The 25246-nt window shown below is 41.7% G+C and overlaps 1 protein-coding gene across 1 annotated transcript; it reads left to right on the plus strand.

Moving 5' to 3' along the window:
• The first annotated feature begins 495 nt into the window (after positions 1 to 495).
• Positions 496 to 25246, plus strand: nfat5a (nuclear factor of activated T cells 5a). Its single transcript, XM_017305374.1, has 12 exons — positions 496 to 846; positions 9997 to 10125; positions 14379 to 14991; positions 15130 to 15313; positions 15781 to 15971; positions 16065 to 16237; positions 16352 to 16486; positions 16597 to 16649; positions 17052 to 17184; positions 19075 to 19259; positions 19345 to 21370; positions 22305 to 25246. Exons 1-12 carry the CDS (start codon positions 774 to 776, stop codon positions 22625 to 22627), a joined length of 4218 nt encoding a protein of 1405 aa, XP_017160863.1. The 5' UTR covers positions 496 to 773; the 3' UTR covers positions 22628 to 25246.

Here is a 25246-nt window from a genome sequence, read left to right on the forward strand (position 1 = left end):
GCACCATCGAGTTTAATTCATATATACTTGACAGATTAAATTAATCCGTGCTGTTGATTTCATGATTTATGAATAAGATATTATGATCTTTTCGGTGTAAGGAAGTGATGCACTGAGGCAGTGGGCGGGCTAAAACTGATCCTAGTTTAAATGAATGGTCAGACGCTGACTGGTTTAAACAGGTCAACCAATCAGATGTTACGGTTTATTTGACAGAAACCAGTGGCAGCTTGAATGTTTTTATGGTGTGCTGCAGTTCAGCAACTATATAAAAAGGTAAGGAAATAATTAAGATTTTTGCTGTTAATTTGATTTTCATGTATTTGCTAAATTCATAATTCAAAGAATTATGAACTTTAATTTATTTACCTAGATATTATACAATAACTTATTGAATATAGATGCACGATTTTGTAAATATGCGCTTTTGGTGGGAAGCTGGAGTTCTCATATTGCAGCCAGAGCGCATGCGCCCCACACTTTGGTAGGCGGGGCTGCTAGATGGGCCGACCAACAGTAGTCAAGTGTGTGTTTGTGTGTGTTCGTTGGGCGAAACGTGTCTATCAGCAAAGACACACACATTCATAAGCGTGAGACCTTGTAGATAACGGGATTTTTTTTCAGGAATTGGAAGTTTTATGTTGGTTTCTCTGAAACAGTTTCGATGCTATACTATGTACAGCACGGAATTTGGCCTTTGAAGCGCAGGATTTATCCGACTCCGTTTCCACTGAAGACTCTCCGCTCCTCCTCCCCCTCGATGAAGCGCTGCGATGCCCTCTGATTTTATATCCCTCCTTAGCTCGGATATTGACCTCAATTCCCCTAAATCTCTATACTCTAAAGGTAAGCTTTTGGTAGAGAAAGGCTTCTGTGGAGTCTCGGCTCCGATTGTGTGTATGTGATCGGCAGCCAAAATGAATGTCTTAAGGGCTCATGTTAAGCTGCTAGCTAGCTGTGGTTAGCTTCTTTTCTGCTCTTAGCAGGACGAGCTAACACAGTTATGAGGTTGGTGGGCTGGAGAGCAACAACCTGTTTGCCACATGCGTGGAAAAAAACACCTTTCTCTGCTGGGGCCAATTGAAATCATAAGATATTATCGTCATGCTAATATTTAGGTGCCAGCTGGTTGTTCGCATCATGATGGTCTCATTTAAGAGCTAACGTAAAGCTACGTGAGGTCGATTTGCTGTTACTACATTGTTCAGCGGTTTAAGGTACTTAAGTCCTGCTCGGATTCTGCACACAGTGTATGTGTGTGTGTGTGTGCGTGTATGTACATTCAACACTGAATGGTGTGCATCGCATTAATGCACTCCTGTGTATTCCTATAATTTCTGTTTTAACGTAACAGACAGCCCCTCTTTTGTTTTGGTTTGCTCAGTGGAGCCGACCCAGAGTTATCCTCCTCCACATTTCTCTAGTTTCAATGAAAGTATGAAGTTGATGGCCCCTCCAGGGTGCGGATAGAACTGCCCGCTGGAGTTGAAATGTAATCTGGCTCTTAATACTGGTGCACACGTGTCAGCCAACTGCTCTGTTATTATTAGGAGGGCGTAGCTGGACGATGAAGACCAACACTCTTCGTCATGTCTTTGTGTGATTAGCTTGGTATGTAGCTCAGTGTTGGCATTTAGCTCAAGTTTTATTTCCAGGTCTTTTGTGTTGTGTCAGTCATCTCGAAAGTTGTATCAAGAGAAATTATATGAATTGGTTTCTGGAAAATGGCTACTCTTGTGATGTAGCATATTTAAAATAAAGACCTGGATTATTTTCGTTATAAAGAGGGAATTTGATTGAAATTAGCATATTTTGATCCAGAGACGATTGAAAGCCTTATTGCTCTAATAGGTTAATTCATATTTTAACTTGCTAATCTGATTGATTTTTAAAGCATTAGCTACTTTTCTTTTCAACAAACACACAGGGAAATTTAAAAATGTTTTTTTTTCCAACACAGGACATATTAAAACGTCTGAATTTTTTAACAGTGTGGTTTTAAAAAATATAAGGTCATAAGTAAGGACGCTAGATAGTGAGAATAGTACTAAACAACTGGGCTCAAATCAAGGATGCAAATTTCAAGGCTTTACTAAATACCGTACTGGATAAGCAGTGTTTGCCAGATTCTGAGTTGTGTTCTGAGCCATTATTTGTCGGATACCTTTTTTTTTTTTTTTTTACGTCTGAGGAATAAAACTCAGATGGAGTCCGATAAGACAATGGTCAGACATAGAACCCCTTCTAGCTAAAAGGGTTTCGACCTTTTATGTTTGAGCAAGATCTACTTAGACTATAATGGATGCTAACATGGATCCCGAGGCTGAAATCAACAGTACTCCATTCTGTAAAAGCATCTTCTCTGACATCATTGAGTGATGTTCACAGAATGCCGACGTTGGTTGTTCATAAGTGTACATTTTATCCAGTTAAATAACGATCTAAAACAAGAAATAGTTGAGGGGGGAAATGTATATATATAACTTGAGTTTGCTTTTTAAAGCAAAGTCTGGCAGTCTCTCTCTCTCTCTGTTCGATGCGAAAGAGTTGAAGTCAACCCGCCGCTGTTGCAACCAAGGTAGTGGCTTGCCACAACAGTCGATTTATACCTAAGGGAAAGTTGACTAGGCAGCTCGAGTTTGTGGTGTAGTGGATGACATGTATGCTGCACAAGGCATCCAAAACACACCAGAATCACTCTGGTGCAACATCTGAGGAGAAATGCTTCTCTACATTAAAGTWTATTGGGCGGGGTGTGCTCAGAAGAAGGAGCAGGTCACTAGACTTGGAGGAGGGTAGTGTGAACTGTTAAAATTAAAGCTACAAGAGTGTTTCTTGGCATGTGTCATGGCCTATTATTAAGATCAGAAGATGTTTGACACACAATTGAAAGCATAGCGCCTTACGTAAACCTCTCCCCGCCTCCTTCGGCTTGTGTGATGCCTTTATTTATAAAAAATGAACATTTTCGTTGTATTTAATCAACTTACTTGGTGATGTATAATCGGTCAACGGCAGTTTTAACAGAAGTATGTCTTTATAACCACATGGTTGAGATGAGGCATCTGCTTTTGAATCGCACTGTGATTTTTATGAGTTTCTATTACACTTTAATCCCAGTTAGATATTAGTGAAGGATGTCAGACTGTTTTTCATGAGAGGCTTTGATGTTAATTTATTGTCTAAAGCCTACCACACTACTGCCTTTCCTGTCTGTTGATTATTAAAGCAGGACCACTGCTTTACAGCATCATGACTTGCAAATATAAAAGCAATGAGGAGATTGGCAACTGTTTTCTCTGCACCTGCACCGCAATTAGTTTTTGAATTGAACAAATTGGTTTGACAAATAACCCGAGATATTGGTTGATCATAAAGGGGGAACAAAGAGCCAGCATGCGAATGTAGGCAATGGTGTCACACAAAATGACAAAACTGGTTTGCGGGAACAATCTATATATAAAGTCTATGCTTACAGTGTGATGTATTTGCAAAGAGTTGTTTGTTGAGTCAGTCAAAATTTGTGGTTTTTAGCAACTGGTTTAGCCTTGTCGACTCTAGTTCTTAAATATTGTTTTTGCAATGTTATATTGTTGAATCACGAGGCCTGATCACAGTAATGTTTTGTGCTTTTACTGATTCAGTAATGTTGGAGTTGCGGTTTTTCCTCGCGTGCACGAAATCTCCACTCTCATACTGAATGGCAGACTTTCTTACTCGATGTTTAAAAAAAGCCACAAAAAAGTATCTTTAGTGTATCTTCTGAAAGATAAGGTCATTACATTTAGTAAAACACACACGATGCTCAGTTTTTAACATTTGTGTGTTCTTGCACATTGCTTTGCTTGTATATGTTCTTTGTGTAGTTTTCAGACTGAAAAACTGCTGGATTTCAATCTTGTTTCCATATTTTCCTGCACATCTTTTTGGTGATTTGTTGGATTTATTCATTCAACGTTAAACATTCAGCATCACAGTGAAGGTTTTCTCACACCATAAAGCCATTACAACTTCCACAAGCTGTCTCCTCACAGCTCATCTCTTTGCTATGGGATGCCAAAAAAGTCAAGTAATTCTATTGTCTTGTTTTTGTTTGTTTTGTTTTTTTTTTAGAAAACATTTATCGATATTTCAGAAATCAGTCAACGTTTTTGTCCCCTATGAAATAAACGTGCTTTCATAAACCCCCACTGCGAGGGTTAAGAGCTGCTGTCTTAAGCCTGTCCCAGATTTTGTCATCACTTAAAGCTTGGTGTTGTTACCCAACAAAACTTGAACCTGCCTGCTGGTGCCACATCTGTCCTGGCTTCCACGAGCCAACAGAAAGCTCTGTGACCCTGAAATGTTTAGGTGAGACCGCCATATGGTCACACTCGACAACATAACTGTTTATTTATATCTCAGTAACTGGGTGAGTATCAGAGTGGGAGTACGTGTTGGAATCTAGGTAGCAGAAGTGCTTATCCGAAATATCTAGAGACTTGGTGTATGTATAGGGAAGACGGCTGGCTACGCAGACCGTTTAGTCCTAGGTTTCTCTAGGTCTGCTTGGTATTAACATTTTTTTTTTTTTTTCATTATTTGTCTCCTGGCTCAAAGTGAGACGGATGAAAAAAGAAAATCACATTCAAAACCAGTGAAGAAGCAAACATGTTTGAAATTCTCTCCGATCTGTTGACTGCAGTTTTTCCTGCCTTTAAAGCCGTTTCACGTTTCCATTTATAGAATACCTACCTCACAAATCAATGTGGCTCCATACTGGTTTAGGCACATGTAAACCAAATCAGTGTACTTAAGGTGATGTGTGGCTTTACCTTTTATAAATTATGGAGATAAATACTCCTGRAAATGCTTAAATCTCACATTTTATTTTAAGACTGTTTATTTCCTCTGGCAACGATTCTGATCTCCGTTTGGTCCAGTTGACTGTTGAGAAATGAGATTATAGACGCTGATCAAAGTAAAGCATGTGTCCATATTACATATTGTAGTCACATAAGCCAATTTCCTCACAGTAGAGCAAGTATAACATATAGAAACTACTTTAAATTGCTGTTTGTGAAAGGGGATGCAAAATGTCCAATAGTGGGACGGGACCATTTTGTGGCTGAAAAATGAGGCAGAAGATGGCCAAAATTACAGTGGGTACAAAATAGTGAAATAACAAGGACCTATAAATATCATAGGGCCTACTTATGATATTTATAAATTGATTGTTTCACAATCAATTTAGAAACCAGCCAACACCAGATTGTCAGTAGACATCTCTACAGATTTCCCAGTAGTYGATCCAATGAGGATGTATTTTCTTTAGTGGTACGTCTAGATTCAAAGATTGATGTTCTGACCCAACTTTGCGCTCAGCTTTTTAGTCAACACTATTATGTCAAAGCAACAAATGATCACTTGGTCTGTTTTTTTTTTTGTTTTTTTTTTTTTTATATTGTATATGAAAAGTCTTTGGTCCAAGTTGACCGACTACTAAGTGAAGTTTTCTTCACCATTAGATTTGAAAAAAAGATCTTCATGGAGTTTATCTCCATTTTTCTTTCCAGTTTTGCTTACCAAGACAATGATATGGTGGACTGTCCACTCAACGTAATGTCCACATTGGCAGTAATAATCGGTTTCTAAACGTGGAGGCCATCAGTCTGAGAACCCACCCACAACTGGATGTTTGCAGCAGTTAGGCACCAGTGTTGTTTTCTCTCAGCTCCAACAAGASACAGAAGTGTTCAGGTAAAATCATTTGCACTTTTTTTTTTAAGTATTACTACTAGTCCATCTTGGTGGTAKTTTATTTTCAGGGAAAATAAAGCGTTTGTCAGATGTGTTTGTGGGAAACGAATCCCTTTTTTGTAGAAATCTAAGAGATTACAATTTCAAACAATAGAGGATTAAAACTAAAACTGCAGAGTGAATAGAAGGAAGTATGTGAAGTAATTAGAGATGAAATTGGTTCCTGTTGTCACAAGAGTACAGCTGGTTTGTTTTCATTGAGTCTTTTGGTTACAGCTCAGCCTATATAGTTGGTTATTTTAATATTATTTGTTGACAAAAATGGGGTTGATAACTGTACAGTAAAGTACAGCCTGTACTCTATTTTTTGTTAAAAAAAAAAAAAACCCAAGGTGAATAGTTTAAAGAAAATGCATTCTTTGTAGTTTTTTTTTTTTAAGTGCATTGTTTTTTTTGCACCCTGACTTGCACTTTTGTTTTGCGAGGCAACTATAACTTTGCACCAAAGTAAATTCTTGCTATTTGTGTTTTTATTTTTTTATTTGCAACTAAAACATAGCCTTTTGGTTTGTCCTTTCATCCAAGTTCTCCCCAACGTAGCCGCAACCCTGCTGCAAAGAATAGAAACYGACCGATGCCCTTGTCTCTTGGCAGGACCTCTGAGGCATGCGTAATGTGAGCAGCACATAACTATGAGATGACATAATTTAATTGTTCTCGGTGTAGGTTGAAGTCAAACCTCCGCCTGGGTGACTTTTTCTGTTGCAGAGTACTGTTATGACTGATCTCAATTTAAACTTTACTAGACGGCATTTTTATTTTCTCTCTTGCAGATTGGGCACGACTGCAAATTYGTTTGAGTAACATCACCTTTGTTTTGGTTTTATTAGAAATCTTGTAAAGATAACTGATTTTTAGCACTTTGAGTCGCCACCTCAATGGGACATTTAAATCCATTGTTTTAMTGTAAATAAAGTCTTAGTGACATGAGGTTCAGAGATCAGGTCTGAAGAGGATTAGATTGAATTTTTTAAACCAATTACAGCCAGTATCTATGCTCTCCATCACTGTAAAGCTGTTATGGTTCAACATTTTACAGACTTTTGTATGGATTAAACAATGTTTGCATATGCTACCACTGGTCACCTGATTTAAGTATTGCTATTCATGGATAGAGGCAACCTAATCTGTGATGGTAAACCTCTCTTTGCAGTTTCAGTGTCTGCAAGTGGAATTTTGCATATTGCTCCATTTATTATTATTCTATTAATTCTGTATTTAATACAAGCTGTGCATGTGTATCAGTGGTCCCAAGACTTTCCTGTTCAAATAGAGATGGTTGGATTAGAAAAGTGATGAGATTTTAGGTTTTTCAATTGAGCTTTTTCAATCATAAACCTAAATGTTGGTTTGCATGCAAAACGTCCCCCAAACCAGCAGGAACTACCACAATGATGCYATCATGTCCCCTCGAAACATCTAATGCAGTGGTCCCCAAACTACGGCCCATGGGCCGGATCCGGCCCGCCTCCACATTTGGTCCGGCCCCCTGAACAATACCTGAGAGCATATAGATTTTTTTTTTTTTCATATACGGTATTTATTTCATAAATAGTGTTATTTCCTGGATTTTTTTTCCAGGAAAAAACTTTACTAGACTGTGTTTTTAGAGAGAGTTATTTGGTTATTATTTATCTCATTAATAGTGTTATTATTTATTTCCTGACTTTTGTTCTGTGAAGAACCCAGAGAGGGTTATTTGATTGTGCTTTCTAGAAAACAATACATTTTTACATTTAGGCACTCCTGCAATCGTCACACCTTTTCTGCTACAAAGTGACTCCGGTCCCCCACCAGAGAAGGGAAAAGTTATGTGACCCTCACAGGAAAAAGTTTGGGGACCCCTGATCTAATGCTTGAAAAAGAAATTCCATAATGTGCTGCATTGTGGTTAAAATATGTGTGAACTAAATGATTAGACTGACTAGTATATTCACTTTTTGAATAATATGTTTTATATTTAACTGATTTGAGCATTTTTGGTTAGAAATTTCTTTACTATATCTAACTCTTTACGTACACTAATCCCAATTGGAATAAATTAATAGGCCTGTTTTGTGTCTTGTACTCATTCCTAATCACACACGTCTGACAATAAAATCAAAATGGTGATGCACTTGTGAGCAGAGGACCGGCTTTAACCCAGCGTGGAGTCATTTTGATCAGGTCAATCCAAGTCACCTAATCTCCGTGAACCTCCTCCTACGACGGATCACAGGATAAACGGCCATTCTGGTCCCTCTCATGTGATGTCCCTCTGTTGTTCCACTGAAGTATATCGAGTTCCTGCTACTGCACATGTTCTGTGTTACAATGAAGATTTTTGTTCCTCTGGCTGCTGCTGCARCAGACAAATAGCTTCTGTGCATGTTTGAGCGCACATGCAATAGACTTCAGCTCCTCTGTGCCAGTCATTATAGTTTAGACTGAGGTCATGTCGGATCGACAGTTAATCTGCAATGAATGCAGAAACAAAGATACACTTACTTTACACAAATAAAGCTTTTAGCAATTTCAAAAAGTATTTTTGATAGTCATATTTCGAGTAGTTTCACCCATTAAATTTCATTTATTTGTAGTGGTAGCAGACTTGTCAAGATTTCTTAATTATCCCCAAWAAACATTAATAAAAATCTGATCTTGATTTCTGGCTTTCAAGCCAAGTGGTCCTCTCATGACCCCCTTCCTGCTCTGTTATAATGGGGTTTACCTATTGGAGCCCAAGCATTAGCAAGCGCGCCATGAACAAGCTTGATTTTTAAAAAAACGGCGTCGGCTTTTGTTTTTAAAACATTCATATTTTCCTGCGTCTGAACTGTGTGGATCTTTGTGTGAACATGACTGGTGATGTGTCCGTCGTTTACGTCACAGWAGTGTGAGATCAAGTCTCCTGTCAGCGTTGAGATGTTGCCGGTGTCAAGTGTCGGATGACTACTACACATGTTGCCCGCTCCCAGCGCGCGGCTGAAATATCCATGTCATAGTGTTGATAGGTGCCTGTTTCTTAGCAACCGAATTGCAGACTGATGTGTTTATCAGCCAGCAAATGTAGTTTAATTCCATGTTATTGCAGAGGTTGGACATTTCGACTAGGAATTATGCTCGAATCAAATATCATTGTGTCTGTTCTGCTGTTGTTGCACTGCAGGAGGCTAGCTTAGTTTATCAGTGTTGCGTTAGTGTTATCTGTAGGGTTTCTATTTCAGTAATGGATCCACAGGGTTCAATCAGTTTGCGTTACAGAAAAATGTGGCGTATGTKTCAAGTGTTTTCAGGTATGGATAGAGCTTATGGAAAAATGTTTGTCTTTCCAGACTTATTCCCCATAGGTCTGTCCATCCAGTCTTTTGTCCATTTGTTTYTCCATCTGTYGTCGTCCCTCGGTTTGTCCATCCAGTCATCTGTCTATCCCATTATAGCAGGTTCCATATTTAAAGAAAGTAACGCATTTGAAATTCATGCCACAAATTATTCTAAATATTTGGTTTTTGAAAAAAAAAAAAAAAGTTTTATGTGTGAACTCTGAAGGTTTTGATCTGCAAAAAGTGACATTTTGACATATAATGAAATATGTAGGAACCCTCTAGGTTTTGTMTTCAGGGTTTCCCCCAGTGTATTAAAAGTCTGGTGGGCCACCAGTCTTTTTCTTGTGCCCCCACCAGGCTAAGCATTACTTATTTAAGTCTTTTTAAAATGTTTMTTTTTTTAAGACTTTGTAGTTGGTGTTCAGGTATTAATCTTCCAATCTTTCAATAACACATAATTATCAAGTGATATTTTCAAATTCCACGTCAACTTTAAACGTTTTTAAATTCAAAAGACTCAAAGGGCTGCTGGATGAATGACTGCACTAGTACCCAACCACCAGGCTTAGCAGGTTTTCTGGGGGAAACCTTGATGTTGTACTGATTCTTATCTTGGGAATAAACTGAGTTTGGATTAACTGCCAGAAAAGTGAGACGCAGTTAAATTTTTGTTTGTATGGGGGGTTTTTTGTTGCTGTTTTTTTTATCTGCAGACATATTTTCTGTGAAAATAGTTTTCAATTCCCTTATTGATCTTAAAACGGTCTTAACCCAAGCCTGCAGTGCAGCCTTATCGTCTCCAGTCACAYGGCTCTATGATGGACATTCTGATGCATGTTTTTTTTCTTTCCACTGAACTAATGCATGTTCTCCTGCTCACCCTTTATGGCAGAGTCAGTATATGACCTCCTCCCCAAAGAGCTCCAGCTTCAGCCGTCGTCCACMCAGACAGACCCACCCACCATGAGCCAGAAGAGCGGGGGAGAGGCGGGACCTCCCCCCTCTGCAACGTTGGCCTCAGGTGAGATATCCACCCAGCCAAGGAAAAACCCTGACCTGGGATCAGTTTTCCTGTTCCAATCTACTCCCCAAGTCAGCAGGGGCGAAGCAGCAATTATGGCCTTGTGATTGTCTGGGGGGCAACTTCACCCTTTCATCTGAGGCCAAATTAGTTATGAATAAACCTCTATATTTTAGTGAAGTATTYGTATTTTTAATATGTTTGGTGGTGATGTAGCATCACAAGGCTACCAAGGTGGTACTTAAAATTAATTCTTATTGATATTATCCAGTCAAATTAGAAAATATCTTGAACAATTGTCTTTTCAATTCATCACTTGGGCCTGTTGGGTTTTTTTTTTTGTTTTGTTGTTGTTGCTCCAAAAGCCTATTACTGTAASTAAAGTGTGACATTCTAGGTTTTCTAGCAAAAGACAGAATGTCATGAATTAGTTTTTGAGCTGCTGTTTAAARTCAGAGTTTTGGTATTTTGGTTAGATGATGAAGCCGTTGTATTTAAAACCAAGTTGACGCTTATTCCGTGATGCCTGCTATTTACACCGTTGGGAAGTTATTTCGCCCATAAAAGCTGCTTTCCTTGATTGGTTTACGTCTCAGATCCATGGCTGCATTCGTCTTGAATAGAGTTGATGCATGGCACTGCCTTAGCAGCAGCATGGGAAATACTTAGCTTTTGAAGCAGCTGGATTTGCTTTACATTTACCAGATCATAATACAACTAAAATAATCCATCTTGCCAGACTCGGAGGTCTTGTATATTTGTTCCTGAAACTCAAAGGTTTGAGCCCAGAGGAGTCATGAGCTGGTACCTACGGGGGGTTTTAACAATCAACACTTCCCTTACTAGTGGATAGGAAAAAAAATCTACATAACTCTGTTAACACGATTCAGGTTTTGTGATGTAAAAAGTGAGACTAAGAGATCATTTCATATCTTTTTTCCACTTTTAAGGTCATTTGTAACCTGTACCACTCAATTGAAATCTTTTTTTTTCTTTCTTTTTTTGGGAAGTAACATAAGATGTTTGTTTAAGTGTGCACACCCTCTAATACTTTTTTCAAAGCCTCTTTTGATTTTATTACACTGTATCTGGGTGGGAGTGGATCAGCGTGGTACATCCTGACGTCCTCTTTSCAAACACTGTTCAGATCTGTCGGATCGTGGGAGCATCTGCAGATCCAGAGCCTTTCCAAAACTTTGCTCTAACTCTTTTGAATCCTTTCTTTCGATGGTTTCGGATGTTTGCTTTCATCGATGCGTTAAAAGACGACATTTCTCTTCATCCTAAGCCCTCTAACAGAAACCAGAAGGTTTTGTGCTGGCAATCCTGAAGAGAACCAGACAAAAACCACTACCACGTCTCACTGTTTGCGTAGTGTTCTTTTGGGAGACTTCATAATTTGTGTTTGCACATTTTGGCCAGAAGTTGATGGGTTTTGTTTAGAAAAAAAACTTCCAGCTTGCCACCCCAAAGCCCAAACACGTGAAGAATACATGAGATGTAGAACTAATACTGCTACAGGCCAGGGCTTGTCAGAAATGGTCAGAAAAAGAGATGCATTGGTTAATTGTAGGCAGAYGTGCCTACAATTAAGAAGATGTGCACGATCATGCAACCATGTTATTTAGGTTTTGTTTTATATGATTCCACACTGCTTTTATTTATTACTGGTTATATCCAATGTAATACCTCTAATTGGTTAGACTTCACAATTTGAGATTTTCCCTGAAATTTCTATCAAGTAACAAGAATGCTTGGCCCTTTCAAAATACGAGCATAATAGTTTATGGTAATGATATATTTGGGCTTCCTTAAGATGTATGCCGTAAGTTCTCCTCTGTTTAAAACGGAAACTGAAGAATAGATAAAGATCATTGAGTTTCCTTTTAGACAGACATCAAATGTATTCTTTTTTACATCAGCTATAAAATGCAAGTCTCAGTGACTAATTTACTGCGACTGCTGTTAAGAATAAATTATAACCTGTCCTCCTGTGAATTGTTCCAGTTGGTGCTTACTTTAAAAGCATGGTAACATTTGGAATGAGATGTTCTTTACCGTTTCCCTGATTTATTTATTTATTTTTTAAATCTACATTTTAATGCTTCTACTTTTTTTTTTTTTTTTTTTTTTTTTTGGGGGGGGGGTTTGCTCAACGGTATATAGACAGTTGAAACTTGGAACAAATGGTAATGAAATGTGTGTTTAGTTTATGATTTCTTTGTAAAAATGCTTCTTGGCAATACATTATAACCACAGAAAGCCTGTTTATGTCTGAGAATTACAAAATTACTTTGTGGAGGCGAGGGGCAGCATCTCTCGCTAATRAAACAAAACTTGTCATTGTCGGGCTAATGCCACACAGAGTTAACCAGGTGAGATTTGGTCATCCCACATGTCCACTAATAAGTGCCAAAGTCTTGCCCTCCACAATGATGACACTTGGGATGACTTGTCTGCTGGTCAACCGTACACCTACTTGGGTGAACTGGTTCTGACAGAATGACCAACACAACCACATTAGCTGTTTTGTTTTTAAACCATATGCTGGCTAAGGAATGGGATGTTTTCCAACATCAGTGTGTGATCAGAATGTAAACGTGGTGCCAAGTTGTTGGGCTGGCAGCAACAGCCTGGCAATGGATAGCAAACAGTCACCCATTGACTGTTTGTTAAAGGAATGACTTGTTAAATTTCCATTGTCGTTTTATTTATTTATTTTACATCAAACAACAGTTAAAGCGGAATAAGCAGTTTGACTTTATCAAAGAGGGATTGAGAAATGTTTTCAAGATTTTACAGACATACTTGACTCTACTGCTCAATCCTTACAGATATGGAGCCATTTAAAAGGACATAAACAGGTTTTCTAGCGGTGTAAGATTTTTTATTTTATTTTWATTTTTTTTACAAGGATCGTAACAAAGAGCTTTTTGTGCTAAGCGTACATTAGATGGCTTAGCAGTTCATAAAAGCAAATCCTCTGCTCCTGTATATTTTTATTTTATTTGAATGAAACGATACCCTTTCTTTTAAATTATACAGTTTTCCTCCCAACTTTTTGAATAAACATAAAGGTTTTTACTTTCGATGAAACCGTCAAGTTGCCCCTTGGCAGTCACTCGTTTGTATTTTTTTATTTTATTTATTTTTTACAAGGTTTTAGCGAACCAGAATAAAAACAGTCTGATCTTAGATCATGGTTTTAGGGCTGCCAACATCACCTGCAGCTGTGAGGGATCTTCTAACAGAGTCTGACGTGAAGAGCAAACTAACTCKGCCGGCAGTCGTGTCGGAGGGAGGGCTTTTTGTTTTAATGCCACCTTATCACTGTCCTGTCTGGCCTAGCTGCCCCTAAGCAGCGCTGATCAAAAGCATGACTACTGTAACGTCTCACAGATCGTCATTAACAACAAAGCGCACATGCTTTTAGGTGTCTGTAAACGGTCGACCTCCAAAGCTACTCCTTCCTTCAGTGTATTCACTCATCCAATTTAGTGATTGACAGAAGTTGAGTCTTGAATGATCAGCTCTCTTGTTGCTCATTGGCTGTCTCGTTTTTATTGCAGGAAGTTCCCTCTGAGGCAGGGAGTGTCTGCATATAAAATGGTCTGCAGTTCACTGCTCCATAGGTCAGAGGCTTGTTTATTCTGTCTCCATGGCTACGCTCAGTCCCAACCAAATCTTCCAATTGGCATGCACAAACTCTACTGTTTTTTCTATTTGAATGCACATTGCACAAAACTGTGATGTAACCCTGGCAATTCTTTTATTTTTTTTAATTATTTTTTTTTTAATTTGGCGCCACATTTATCCAGCTTGCAAAATTTGGCTGTACAAGAAAGTTTGACCAGGTTTTGTTCTGTTTCTTTCTGGCAATGTGTATGTAACAATTTGTAGCTTGCTTTTGTTTTTGTAAACAAAGCATGTCAGTTTTGTCACATTGATTTATTTTTTTTTTTTTAATTGGGAGGGTTTTTTTTTTTTATAGGAATCAAACAAACAAAAAAAAAGAAAAACATTGTGGGACCAATAGTACCCTTCTCAACTTTAACTTCAGATTATTTGATCAATGCTTGGCAGCTCTCGCATGCACAGTGAGAGTGTAAAACCGACAACCGGTCTGTTGAAATTAGAGTTGGGAAGAGGGGAAATCGGAACAAATCATGCACAAATTCAGCTGCTTGAATGGGACTGCTAGCCTGCTCTGTGCTGAACATCTGTGCTAACTCCATCTGTGTGTGCTACTGCAGATGCCACCTCTTCCACCTCCAGCCCCTCTGCCTCTTCCTCCCTGGCCATGGGCCTCTCTACCTCTTCCTCAGACCACCTCACGGTCTCTCAGCACCTCCACTCCACGGGAGCGGATGGGCAAGGAGCGTCAGAGATGCAAGGCATGGAGGCGACCGGATCGGCGCCCAGCAGAGGCGGCGGAGCGAGCACCGCAGGCGGGGACGGAGGGACCGGCGTGCTGTCGGGGCTGGGCGTGCAGCAGCTGCAGAACACGCCGTCAAAGCGGAGGCCCGTGCTGAGCATATCGCCGCCGCCCGAAGATCTGTTCGACGACAGCCAAATGTCGTGCCAAGAGGAGCCCGCCGTCGCCGCGGCGGCGTGTCCGGACTCGGAGCACAGCAGCAGCATGTGGGCTGACGACTCCGTGTCCAACTTCAGCATCATCAGCTCCGTCTCGTACAACGACAACACGGAGGTGCCACGCAAATCCAGGAAACGGACGCCCCGCCAGCGACCGGGCCCCAAGCCGACCCCTCCGGAGGACAGCATGGACGTGTTTGACGCGGACAGCGCCAAGGGTCCTCACTTTGTCCTCTCCCAGCTGAGCACAGACAAGACCAGCTCAATTGCGAGGTGTGGACCGTCTTCAAACCTTATTATTTCTTCATTTGTGATGACCACGTTGGCTTTGATTATTTGTAGCAGTACAATAGAAGCTATTCATTTTTCTTTCTGTGCTGCAGTGATTGAATCTGTCCTTTTGTGGTGCAGCTCTCTCGATTCAGGAACTGTGGTGAAAAGTGGCTCGCTGTCTGCCCAGTTTCCTCAGAGGAGTGACGGGAAGGAGCTGAAGATCCTGGTGCAGCCAGAGACCCAGCACCGAGCCCGGTACCTGACGGAGGGCAGCAGAGGTTCAGTTAAAGATCGCACACAGCAAGGATTCCCAACTGTCAAGGTTTGACCCCCCCAAACATCCTCAGTCTTGAGTCTTAAACCAGAAAGGATTTGAAAAATGCTTAAACTATTATCCTGAATTACTACTAATGACCGTCCTGATGGTAATTCTGTATTTCGGCCATCTGTTTCTGTTAATAATGATGGTTAGGAACCACAGGAAAAATGTAAAATGTTGCCCTGAGATAAAAAAAAAACGGCGAAATTGTCTCTTTAGTGTATTTTTAAAGGTTTACATTTATCTTTGGGTTCTGTAAGCGACGTCAATGCCAAAATAATCGAGTTGGTCAAATGTGGATGGCATCATTAAAAAAAATGGCTTAAAGAATAAAGTCCTCAGACTTTTCTTATTCGGTTTACTTTTTCTTTTATATATTTAAATCTAAATCAAACATGGAATACGTAGGAAGCTTGGCGTTCCCACTCGCTTAATTTTCTCTTTTTATTTTTTTAACGCTCTGTCCACAGTTGGAAGGCATCAGTGAACCAGTGGTTCTTCAGGTGTTTGTTGCCAACGACGCGGGCAGAGTGAAGCCTCACGGTTTCTATCAGGCGTGTCGAGTAACGGGACGCAACACCACCGCCTGTAAGGAGGTGGACATAGACGGCACAACGGTTATAGAGATCCCTCTGGAACCCAGCAACGACATGACGCTGGCGTAAGAAAAGACTGTTTTATTTCACACAGAGGCTCGTGATGTTTATGCGAAGTACGCAGGGCTTATTTCTCCTCCTCTGTGCTGCGTCTGCAGTGTGGACTGCGTGGGGATTTTGAAGCTGCGTAACGCAGACGTGGAGGCACGAATCGGCGTGGCGGGATCCAAGAAGAAAAGTACACGAGCCAGGCTGGCCTTCAGGGTCAACATCCCCCAACCCGACGGCTCGGTGCTCACCTTGCAGGTCCCCTCATCACCCATCCTCTGCAGTGAGTTGCCAGGCTTTTTTTTTTTAACTTAATCATGACCATTAATCATGATATTCATGATTAAGTTATGAATATCATCCTAAAATCTTATTGTTGGACTCTGTCTCCATGCAGCCCAGCCAGCTGGACTCCCGGAGATCCTGAAGAAGAGTCTCCACAGCGGCTCGGTGAAAGGAGGCGAGGAGGTTTTTATAATTGGAAAGAACTTCCTCAAAGGAACTAAAGTCATATTTCAGGAGAACATCGCAGGTACTAAGGACAGTTTAATGGGACTCGTTTTCCCATTTCTGAGCTTTTCTGTTTGCATTTTAAACAAATGACAAAAATGAAAAACTATTTATTTCCTCTCTCCTCCGTAGACGACAATTCCTGGCAAGCTGAGGCGAAGATTGATACGGACCTTTTTCATCAGGTATGTGCAAACTAATAATCCGAGATGCAGTGCCTCGCAAATGTGTTCATGTCTTTGCATTGCAACCACAAACTTCAATGTGTTTGATGGGAAATTTATGTGATAAACCAACAAAAGGTATCATAAACTTGTGTATTCACCCCCCTCTACTTCGGTAATTCTGAGTGATCCTGGAAGAAATCTCCCCCAAAAAAATGCATCAACAATTGTTCTAACTCTTGACAGTCATGTGCTACTTTGTGTTTGTCTGTCACATGAAATCCCAACTTTGAAGTTTGTGATTGAAAGTACGACAATCGTAAAAAATGCGTGGGGCATGAAAACCCTGCAGAACTCGGTACGTTTAAATGTTTGTACCACTCGTGTCTGCCTGTCTCTAACGTATCTGACCTTGTATTCCAGAACCATTTGGTGGTGACCGTCCCTCCGTTCCACAGCCAGTCYATCACCTCTCCTGTGTCCGTGGGGATTTTTGTGATGACCAATGCCGGTCGATCACACGAGGCCCAGGCTTTCATCTACACTCCAGAATCAGGTAGAACAACTGCAAAGCCATGCAGTCGCCTTTGACATGCTCACATAGTTCATCGTCTATGTGTCTCTATTCTATTGAGTCATTTTTGTAAGATGTGTGGCATGAATTCAACCCAAATATGATCAAAACAATGTAACTGCCTCTAAGCGAAAAAAGGAAAATTAACGGTCAGGGGCCATGTTGCTGTGTTTTCCCTCCGTTTCTGTTCAGTGCTTGTGTCTAATAATAGCATTGGGAGTAATTTAATTACGCCTTCAAATATGAATTGGCACCTAAACTCTCGGGATGTGCCAGAATTATGTCCATAAAACCTTACAAAACACATTTTGACCAGTTTTTAGGCAGATCTTTTTTTACTATCAGGCTTTAACATAGACATACGTTTTCTTCCACTTCTTTTAAATGCAGCCATGAAAAATACCAATGATGATCATTTGACAAGAATGAGTAGATATTTTAGTGTCAACAACATTCGACAGGCTACAAGCCAAAAGCTAAATGAACATTGGCACTGTGTGTGTGTTAAGTATTTAAAAATGGAAAGGAAAAACATGAATTAGTGATGCACAAATTACAAAGCATGAATCTAATTTAGTCAGGAGATTAGGGGTGTCTTACGTAAGAGTATAAAATAGTCGTGTTGGTCCAAAGATGTGGTTCTGTGGTTGTCTGAATTAATATCATTGATCGTTTTATCTCCAGTGGAGCTGGAAAAATGGGGGGGAAATGTCCTTACAGAAGCAAAGTGCATAAAGATGCCATTTAGAGTTCATGCATGGATAACTTATCTGTAGTGTCTGCACACAGCAGTAATTCAGTAAGTTTAAGAGTCTGTGTCATTCTTTAGCGTTTCATAGGTCAATGTTCTCCTGTGTAACGAGCAAAATTGGGTACAATAATTTGCAACGGGCAGAAGAATTGCCTTCAAGAAGTTTGCTTTAAAAAAAAAAAAAGCAGTGTGATTAAAGCAAAAGAAATGAGAGCTGTTTCAACTCTTCCTCAGAGCGCTCAGTGGAAAAACGGCTGCAGCAAGACCTGAGACGTTTACCGGAGATTAAATTAGATCATGTATATTTTATAAGTTAGATCGCTGAGGCTTATTCTCTTACCCTAGATTTAAACCTTCCTTCTGGGATAAATGATAATAGAGGTTTTGGCTTGAGGTTATGGAGCAGCTGCAGGGGAACAGAGAGAGAGAGAAGAGACTAAATGGCAATGATAAAGAGAAGCATATGTGAAGGTGGGGGTGGGGGGAGAGGGTGAAGCTACAATGTGTTAGATGTTAGTGAGCTGTTCTCACCACCACAGGACCGGCGGTTTTCATATTGCTGCAAAGCAGAATCTGTTCAGATGCTTTACAACAAAAATAAAAGGACAAACTCTTAATTTGGTTCCACAAATCATTTTAAATTGGTTTACAATGAGCTATTAATGATGCAAGTGATTAAACAGCATTTTATATGAGCTGGTCAGAAGCTAGCCAGATGGCTTTCTATGGTTGTCTTCTGTCACGCATGTGTCTGATGGAGAAGTATGAAGGGGAAGCTGAACTACACGCAGTATTTTACAATTAAAAATCTAAAAAGTGTGGTGTGCTTTTTTTTTTTATCCCTTCGCAGAACAGCTGTATTTATGCTGAGATTAACTTACACACACAATTCACTACAATGTTATTTAGAAGTATCCGACTGAAAAAAAATCAAGCCACACTTTTCAATTTTTTACTTATTGACTTATTTAAATTACAGAAAAACTTGTCATTTTTTCCACTTTTCAGTTATGTGTTTGTGTTGGTCTGTCACGTAAAATCAGCAAAAAAAAAAAGAACTGAAATGTGTGATGGTGGCAGGAGATTTAAAACTTCCTCTAAGCTCTGTTTTCACTCCTCAGCCGATAGTTCAAGCGGCCAGACGGTCAAAACAGAAGGAGCGTCACTGGTCAACACCTGCATCTTTGACGGTCAGATCAAATCCGTGTCCTCGGAGCAGAGCGACTGCTCCGGTCAGCCTTCCAAGCGGCAGGAAGACACGCCCATGGAGGTCTCCAGCAACCCTCAACCCACAGATGTTTTCAAAGTAAGACGTTTTCCTGTTTGAACATTTATCTTATCTCAATCAGGCTCACAGTTGGTGCTAACTTTCCCCGTTCTCTCTCACTTAGCCATCCCCGGACCCTCTGATCTCAGTGCAGCAGACTCTGGAGCTCAACTCGAGCCCACATCCAGGAGGAGAGGCTTTCGAGAGCCCGATGCCCCTGCAGCCTGAAGACGTCGAGCTTCCCCAGGCGCCCCCCGTCTTTCCCAGCCTGGAGTCTCTCAGCACCATCCAAAAGCAAGAGATCTCTTCCACCACATCCTTTCCCGTGTCAGGAGACACCACCATCCCCCCGGTGACACCAGAAGTCCCCCAGCAGTTCCTCAGAGACCCTCAAGAAAGCCTTTCTCCGGAGAGCTCCGATAACAGCGGGACCATTGTGGTCGTAGCCATGCCTCAGATGGCGGCTCCCGCTCAGCCGCCGCCGCAGCAGACGCAGGTCGACCTGTTTCCCCATGAGGGCGTGGCCCAGTTGGAGCGGGCGGTGAGGGAGCTGCAGGCTGGAGGCACCACCACCCTGGAGCAGGTGCTGGAGGTGGCGCAGCAGCAGCTCAACTCTGTGCTCTACAGCCCGGCGCCGTCGGCAGAGTCCTTACAGCAGCACGTCCAGGAGAACATGAACAGCCTGCGGTTGGGCAACTCCGATGGCTCCCTGTCGGCGCGGCAACAGATACAAATGCAGCAACAGCAGCAGCAGCAACAGATACAAATGCAGCAGCATCAGCAACAAATACAGCAGCAGTACCAGCAACAGCAACAAATCCTTGAAAACCTGCAGCAACAGCAGCAGCAGCAGCAGCAACAGCAGCAGCTGCAGCAGCAGGTCCTCAGCAACATGCAGATCCAGCAGCAGCTCATGCTGCAGCCTCAAGACCAACAGCAGCTGCAGCAGCAGCAGATGATGGAGAATATCCAGCAGCAGCAGCTGCAGCAGAATCAGCAACAGCAGGTCCTGAACAACATCCAGCTCCAGGATCAGCAGCAGCAGAACCAGATCCTGAGCAATCTGCAGGAGCAGCAGGTCCTGGAGAAGCTGCAGCAGCAGCTGCAAGCCGAGCTGCTGCAGCCGCAGATGCACTCCTCCCCCCAGGCGCAGCAGCCCGTCTCGCTGCTGCAGCAGGCGGGAGAGCTGCTCACCATCCAGACCAGCTTCCCGACGCCGCCGCCATCCCACACGTCGCCGCCGCAGCAACTCTTCCAGTCGCCGCAGCCGCTGGCCGAGACCCAGAGCTCCCAGCAGCAGGTGCAGGCCACCCTGCTCCAGAACACGCTGACCGTCCTCTCTGGCGGCGGCCTCGGGTCCGAGCAGCAGCCCACGGGGTCGACCATATTCCTGTCCACCAACCCTCAGCCGCAGCAGCCACAGCAGCAGCCCCAGCTGGCCTTCATCTCTTCCATGGAGACGTCATCCAGCCAGCCCCAGCCCGTTTCCATGTTCCAGAACCAACCTCCGACCCAGCTCTCCCAGCCAATGGAGCAGCAGCAATCCCCGCAGCAGAACCAGCAGCCGCCGCAGCAGCACCCGCTGGGCCAACAGGGCACCTTGTTCCAGAGCATCCCAAACCACTCGCAGGCCAGCGCCATCCCCCAGAACCAGATCGCTCAGCCCCAGCAGACGGGCCTGCTCCTCTGTACTTCGGATCTACTGTTCACCACCCCGGCTCAAGCCGCGCCCCCCATCGCAGGCATCAGCGTCGGAATCCCCCAACCGGACGCAGCCGAGCCCATGTCGTTCCAGGTCCAGAGCTCCTCCGGCAGCAGCGCCGCGTCCGCCGCAAACCAACAGCAGAGCCTGTTCCAGGAGCAGCAGCCCATGCAGGTGACCCCGAGCTCCGGCCAGGTTCCCAACAGTCAGCCGGTGAAGCTGTTCATCCCGCAGACGTCCCTGTCAGGGCTGCAGGGGACCATTGGCTCCCAGGAGCTCAACACCGAGGCGGCAGCTCCGACTGCAACCATCTTTGTGGTGCAGGGTGGCGTCGGCGTGGTCGCCAGCCCGGGCCAGCAGCCGCCAGAGCAGCTGTTCCAGACCGCGGTGGGCGGCACCGTAGCACCGCAGGGGCAGCCCAACCTATTTGTGTTTGGCATCCAGAATGGTGAGACGGTTTTAATCCTTATTTATTTTTTTTTTTTATCATCTTACCAACACTTTGGTTCTTTAGAGTGGAGTAGTCGGCATCCGTGGTGAAGATGTGTAAAAAAAAAAGCAACTTTGAAATAGCTTCACCTTTTAATTTCAATAATATCTTGCACTAAATATTTTACAATAATTAGTGCATACGTAAAAAGCATTTAAATTTTTTTTTCCATAAAATCAACGGGGCTGCAATTACTGAAGAGAGCAAAACCAGCTGAAATTTTTTTATTTTTGTGAGCATCCGGTAAATAAATATCTAGAAATGCAACATGGCTTGAAACAATTAAGTTCTATTATTAATTAAAATATGACATGACTACATGCCAAAACTATTAATACAATACAAATCATAATTAACAATATTGGCAACACCTGGTGCTGTATTAAAGTATTGCACATTTCCTGTCATAATTTAGTCATTCTGGCTCTTTAAATGAACCCTAGCGTCTGATTGGTTAAGGACAGACCAGTCTGCAGGAGTGTTACCCTGCCCACTCACTCTGCATGCAACTCAGGAAATGTTTTTCTGCCATGAAAAATATGTCCGAAATATAAATGTAATCTTCATTAAACAAAATATGAAGAAACTTTTCAACAAAGTTTCATAAATGAGCAGAATCATTATTGCCTTGCATCTTAGCAGCAAAATGAACCCTGTTCACTCGAGAAGTGAAATGCTGGACATCCTTTGAGACAGAAACGTTCGACACACCCAGATGGTCAGAAGGACGCATTACCTCAAACGCCTTGCGTTACAAAATCACCGCTCTAAACCAGAATTACCTGAACTTCATGAAGCTTTTAAGAACGAGGCGTTTTAATGCCCCAGTTAGAGCTGTGGCATTAAAACCGCTTCATTCACAGTAAATGACCCTGTTCTCTCTGTCTCTCAGACTCATCCCAGTTGCTGAGTTCTTCTGGACCGAACCTGCCTGCTCAGACCCAAGCCCAGAACTCCAATCACATGCAGCCTCTGCTGGATCAGCCCATGCCGCAGGCCTCGCCCAGCATGCACAGCAATCTGCAAAACACTCTGCAGGCACAAATGCAGACCAGCCTAGAAAATGCACTGCAGTCAAACACCCAAACTCCAATGCAGACCAGCCTGCAGACACAGATACAGAGCAGCTTGCAGAATCAGATGCAGGCGACCATTTCTGCAACGTCTGACATGGATAAAATCGAGGACATCCTAGAAAGTCTGCAGAAGCAATGAGACGGGTCGGGACACGTGTGGCTTAAAAGTTACATTTCATCAAATTGGCAAAGGTGGTGTGTTGGTTTTTGCACCAATGCCATAAAAGAAAACAAACATAAAATCTTAATGCTTAATAATATGCCCTTTTACTAAAAACCCAAATTATGAGGTTTGACATGATTTTTAAAAGGTCATTATTAATTCATTATTCGTTTTAGCTATCGTTCATTACTCTTGAATTGTTGAATCCACCTTTGTAATTACCCATCCTGCAAGTTAACGAGGCCCGGAGTAACTGCTCGATGCATTAATGTTAAAAAAAAAAAAGAGAACTGCAGTGTTTTTGTTCTGTGTTTAGATGATGTGAGCCTCAGAGATGATGCAACAAACCCGCCAGGTGTGGGAGGAGAAAAGAACTGGGATGGGATAAAGAATGTCGGCCACTTGGAAACATCGTGCGGAATAGGGATGGATTGTCGGATGCTCTGGATAAAGGCTGAATCTCATTTTGTGAATGTGTGAACTCTGAGGTTTCATTTCACTTCAGGGTTTCAGTCTGTCAATCGGGAAACTTTAGGTTTAAATGTAATGTTCCTAAAACGGCTCATGATTGAAGACATCTTTGGTTTTAGTTTTTGGCTTTGAAGAATTCTCGCAATTTTCCTCAAACCTCGGATTTGCACGTCTACAAATCCATGTAAGTCGAAAAGCTAATTTCTTTGAGAATAAGGACGTGTTTTTTTTTTTTATTTCTTATATTTGCTAGTATGCATTTGTTCTGCATTTGTAGTGTCTCTAAAGAGGAGGACAGAAGCACAAAGCTACCAGTGGTTTTACTTGAACGAGGCATGGGAAGGAATGAGATTCTCACGGTACAACCTTGAATGTCACGTTTTTACAGTATTTATACAAAAATGAATTTCTTTTAAAAACAAATATTCAAACTGCTTCTAAATTAATATGTCTTTTTACTATTAATTTATCTAGTCTTAAGCAACAACACAGACCAGCCACCTTCTAAATTTAGTAGCAGCAGAATATTACACCTCATCATTCTGAGGACCATTCAGGCTGTAATTTAAAAAGAGTCTTAGCTTATTGAAAGATGTAGGTGGTGCTTCTCTAGCTTCTACACTATGACTGGAAATCTGTCCAAGCAGCCTGAAATGGTTTGTTTTTATTTGTAAGAGAGAGGAATAAAGTATTGGAGGCTTCTCCCAGCCGGTCCAGCTACTTCAAGCTCAGTTAGCTAGCCTGATGTTAGCTGCTTACCAGACATGCTGGTCATACTTTGTCAACTGGAGTTTTAAAGCAGAATTACCATAATAAAGGTGATGGGTGGCTGAAAACTGTTTTGTTTTCTTTTCCTTTTTGAATTTGGAGTTTTAAATTTGTTTTTGGTTTACCCTGATGCCTCTAACTGACCCATGCTTATGGAAAAAAAAAAAAAGAAATAAAACTTCTCATTAAGATGTAGTGTGAAATTAATTGGGTGAGAGGGGAACATTACACAATCACAAATCAGGTTCAGCCTGTTGAATAACGTGACTTTTTGTGGGACGCCATGCAGTGTTGTCATGTTTCGGCCTCATCAGTAGGTTTGTAAAAGCTTTCCGGATGAATTTTTAAACATTCATGTACGTGTTGTGTTCAGTTTTTTTCTTTTTTTTCATTTCAATGTGTTGGTAGTTTTTACCAATTAATCGTGGACAGGAAGCAGCTTTCCACTAGTGAAAACAAGAGCGTTGAGTGGTTTTATAAACATTTTATCTCAAGCACTTTATAACCTTTTTGTGTAACCCGCTCCTCCTGATCATCCGTCCGTCCACAGCTCTGTAAGGAACAAGCAGAATTTGTACATGAGAAAAGAAAAAAAAAAGAAAGCAGTTGTCTTTGTAACGATGAATAAGTTTTAATCAAACATTTTCACATTTTATCTTTCTTTTTTTTAGCTATAGCGTTTGTATAGAATGTCAACTTACTGTTCAAGTCTCGGTGGTCCAGTCAAAGCCTGTCCAGAAGCAGCCATTCCCACTAGAACATTGTGATTTTTTCACTGAGTGGTTCAGTGGGCCTTTTGTGTTTTACACACAGACTAGCCATCTAAGATATTCGTTCATCTTTTACTCTGAAATGAAGGATTTGCATTCAGTTCTTCTTTTTTTTTTTGTACCGATTCACTGCAGACTGTTTTGCCGTTTGTCTTGTTTGCGATGTTGTTTTTGTCGGTGTTTGCGGAGCGTACAGAGTGGCGCCGGATGAAGTTTTACGACTCGTCTCTTTCATATTGAGCGAGGGCTCGCTGTTACTTAGAGGCCGAAGTTTCTGATGTTATCTATGGTGCTATGTACAGGAGCACCTCTGCTGTGATGTTAACTATTTCTAATAGCACTGGCTTTGTTTTTGTTTTTTTAAACTGTGTCTGCAAAGTTGAGTCCACAGCGCCGGCTTTTTGTTGTGGGTTCGGACTGGAGCGCAGCCAGGCGTACCAAAGCTCCTGTTGTGATTCGTCGCCATCCCGTCTCCGGCTCGTCCTCGCGGACGCCCTCATGATGTTTACTCATTTCTACAGATGAATGCAGCTCTCCCGTGGAAAGCAATTCAGCAGATTTACAAAAGACAAAAAGAAAAAGAAAA

The sequence above is a fragment of the Poecilia reticulata genome, linkage group LG6, assembly GCF_000633615.1.
Source record: "Poecilia reticulata strain Guanapo linkage group LG6, Guppy_female_1.0+MT, whole genome shotgun sequence".
Classification (NCBI taxonomy): Eukaryota; Metazoa; Chordata; class Actinopteri; order Cyprinodontiformes; family Poeciliidae; genus Poecilia; species Poecilia reticulata.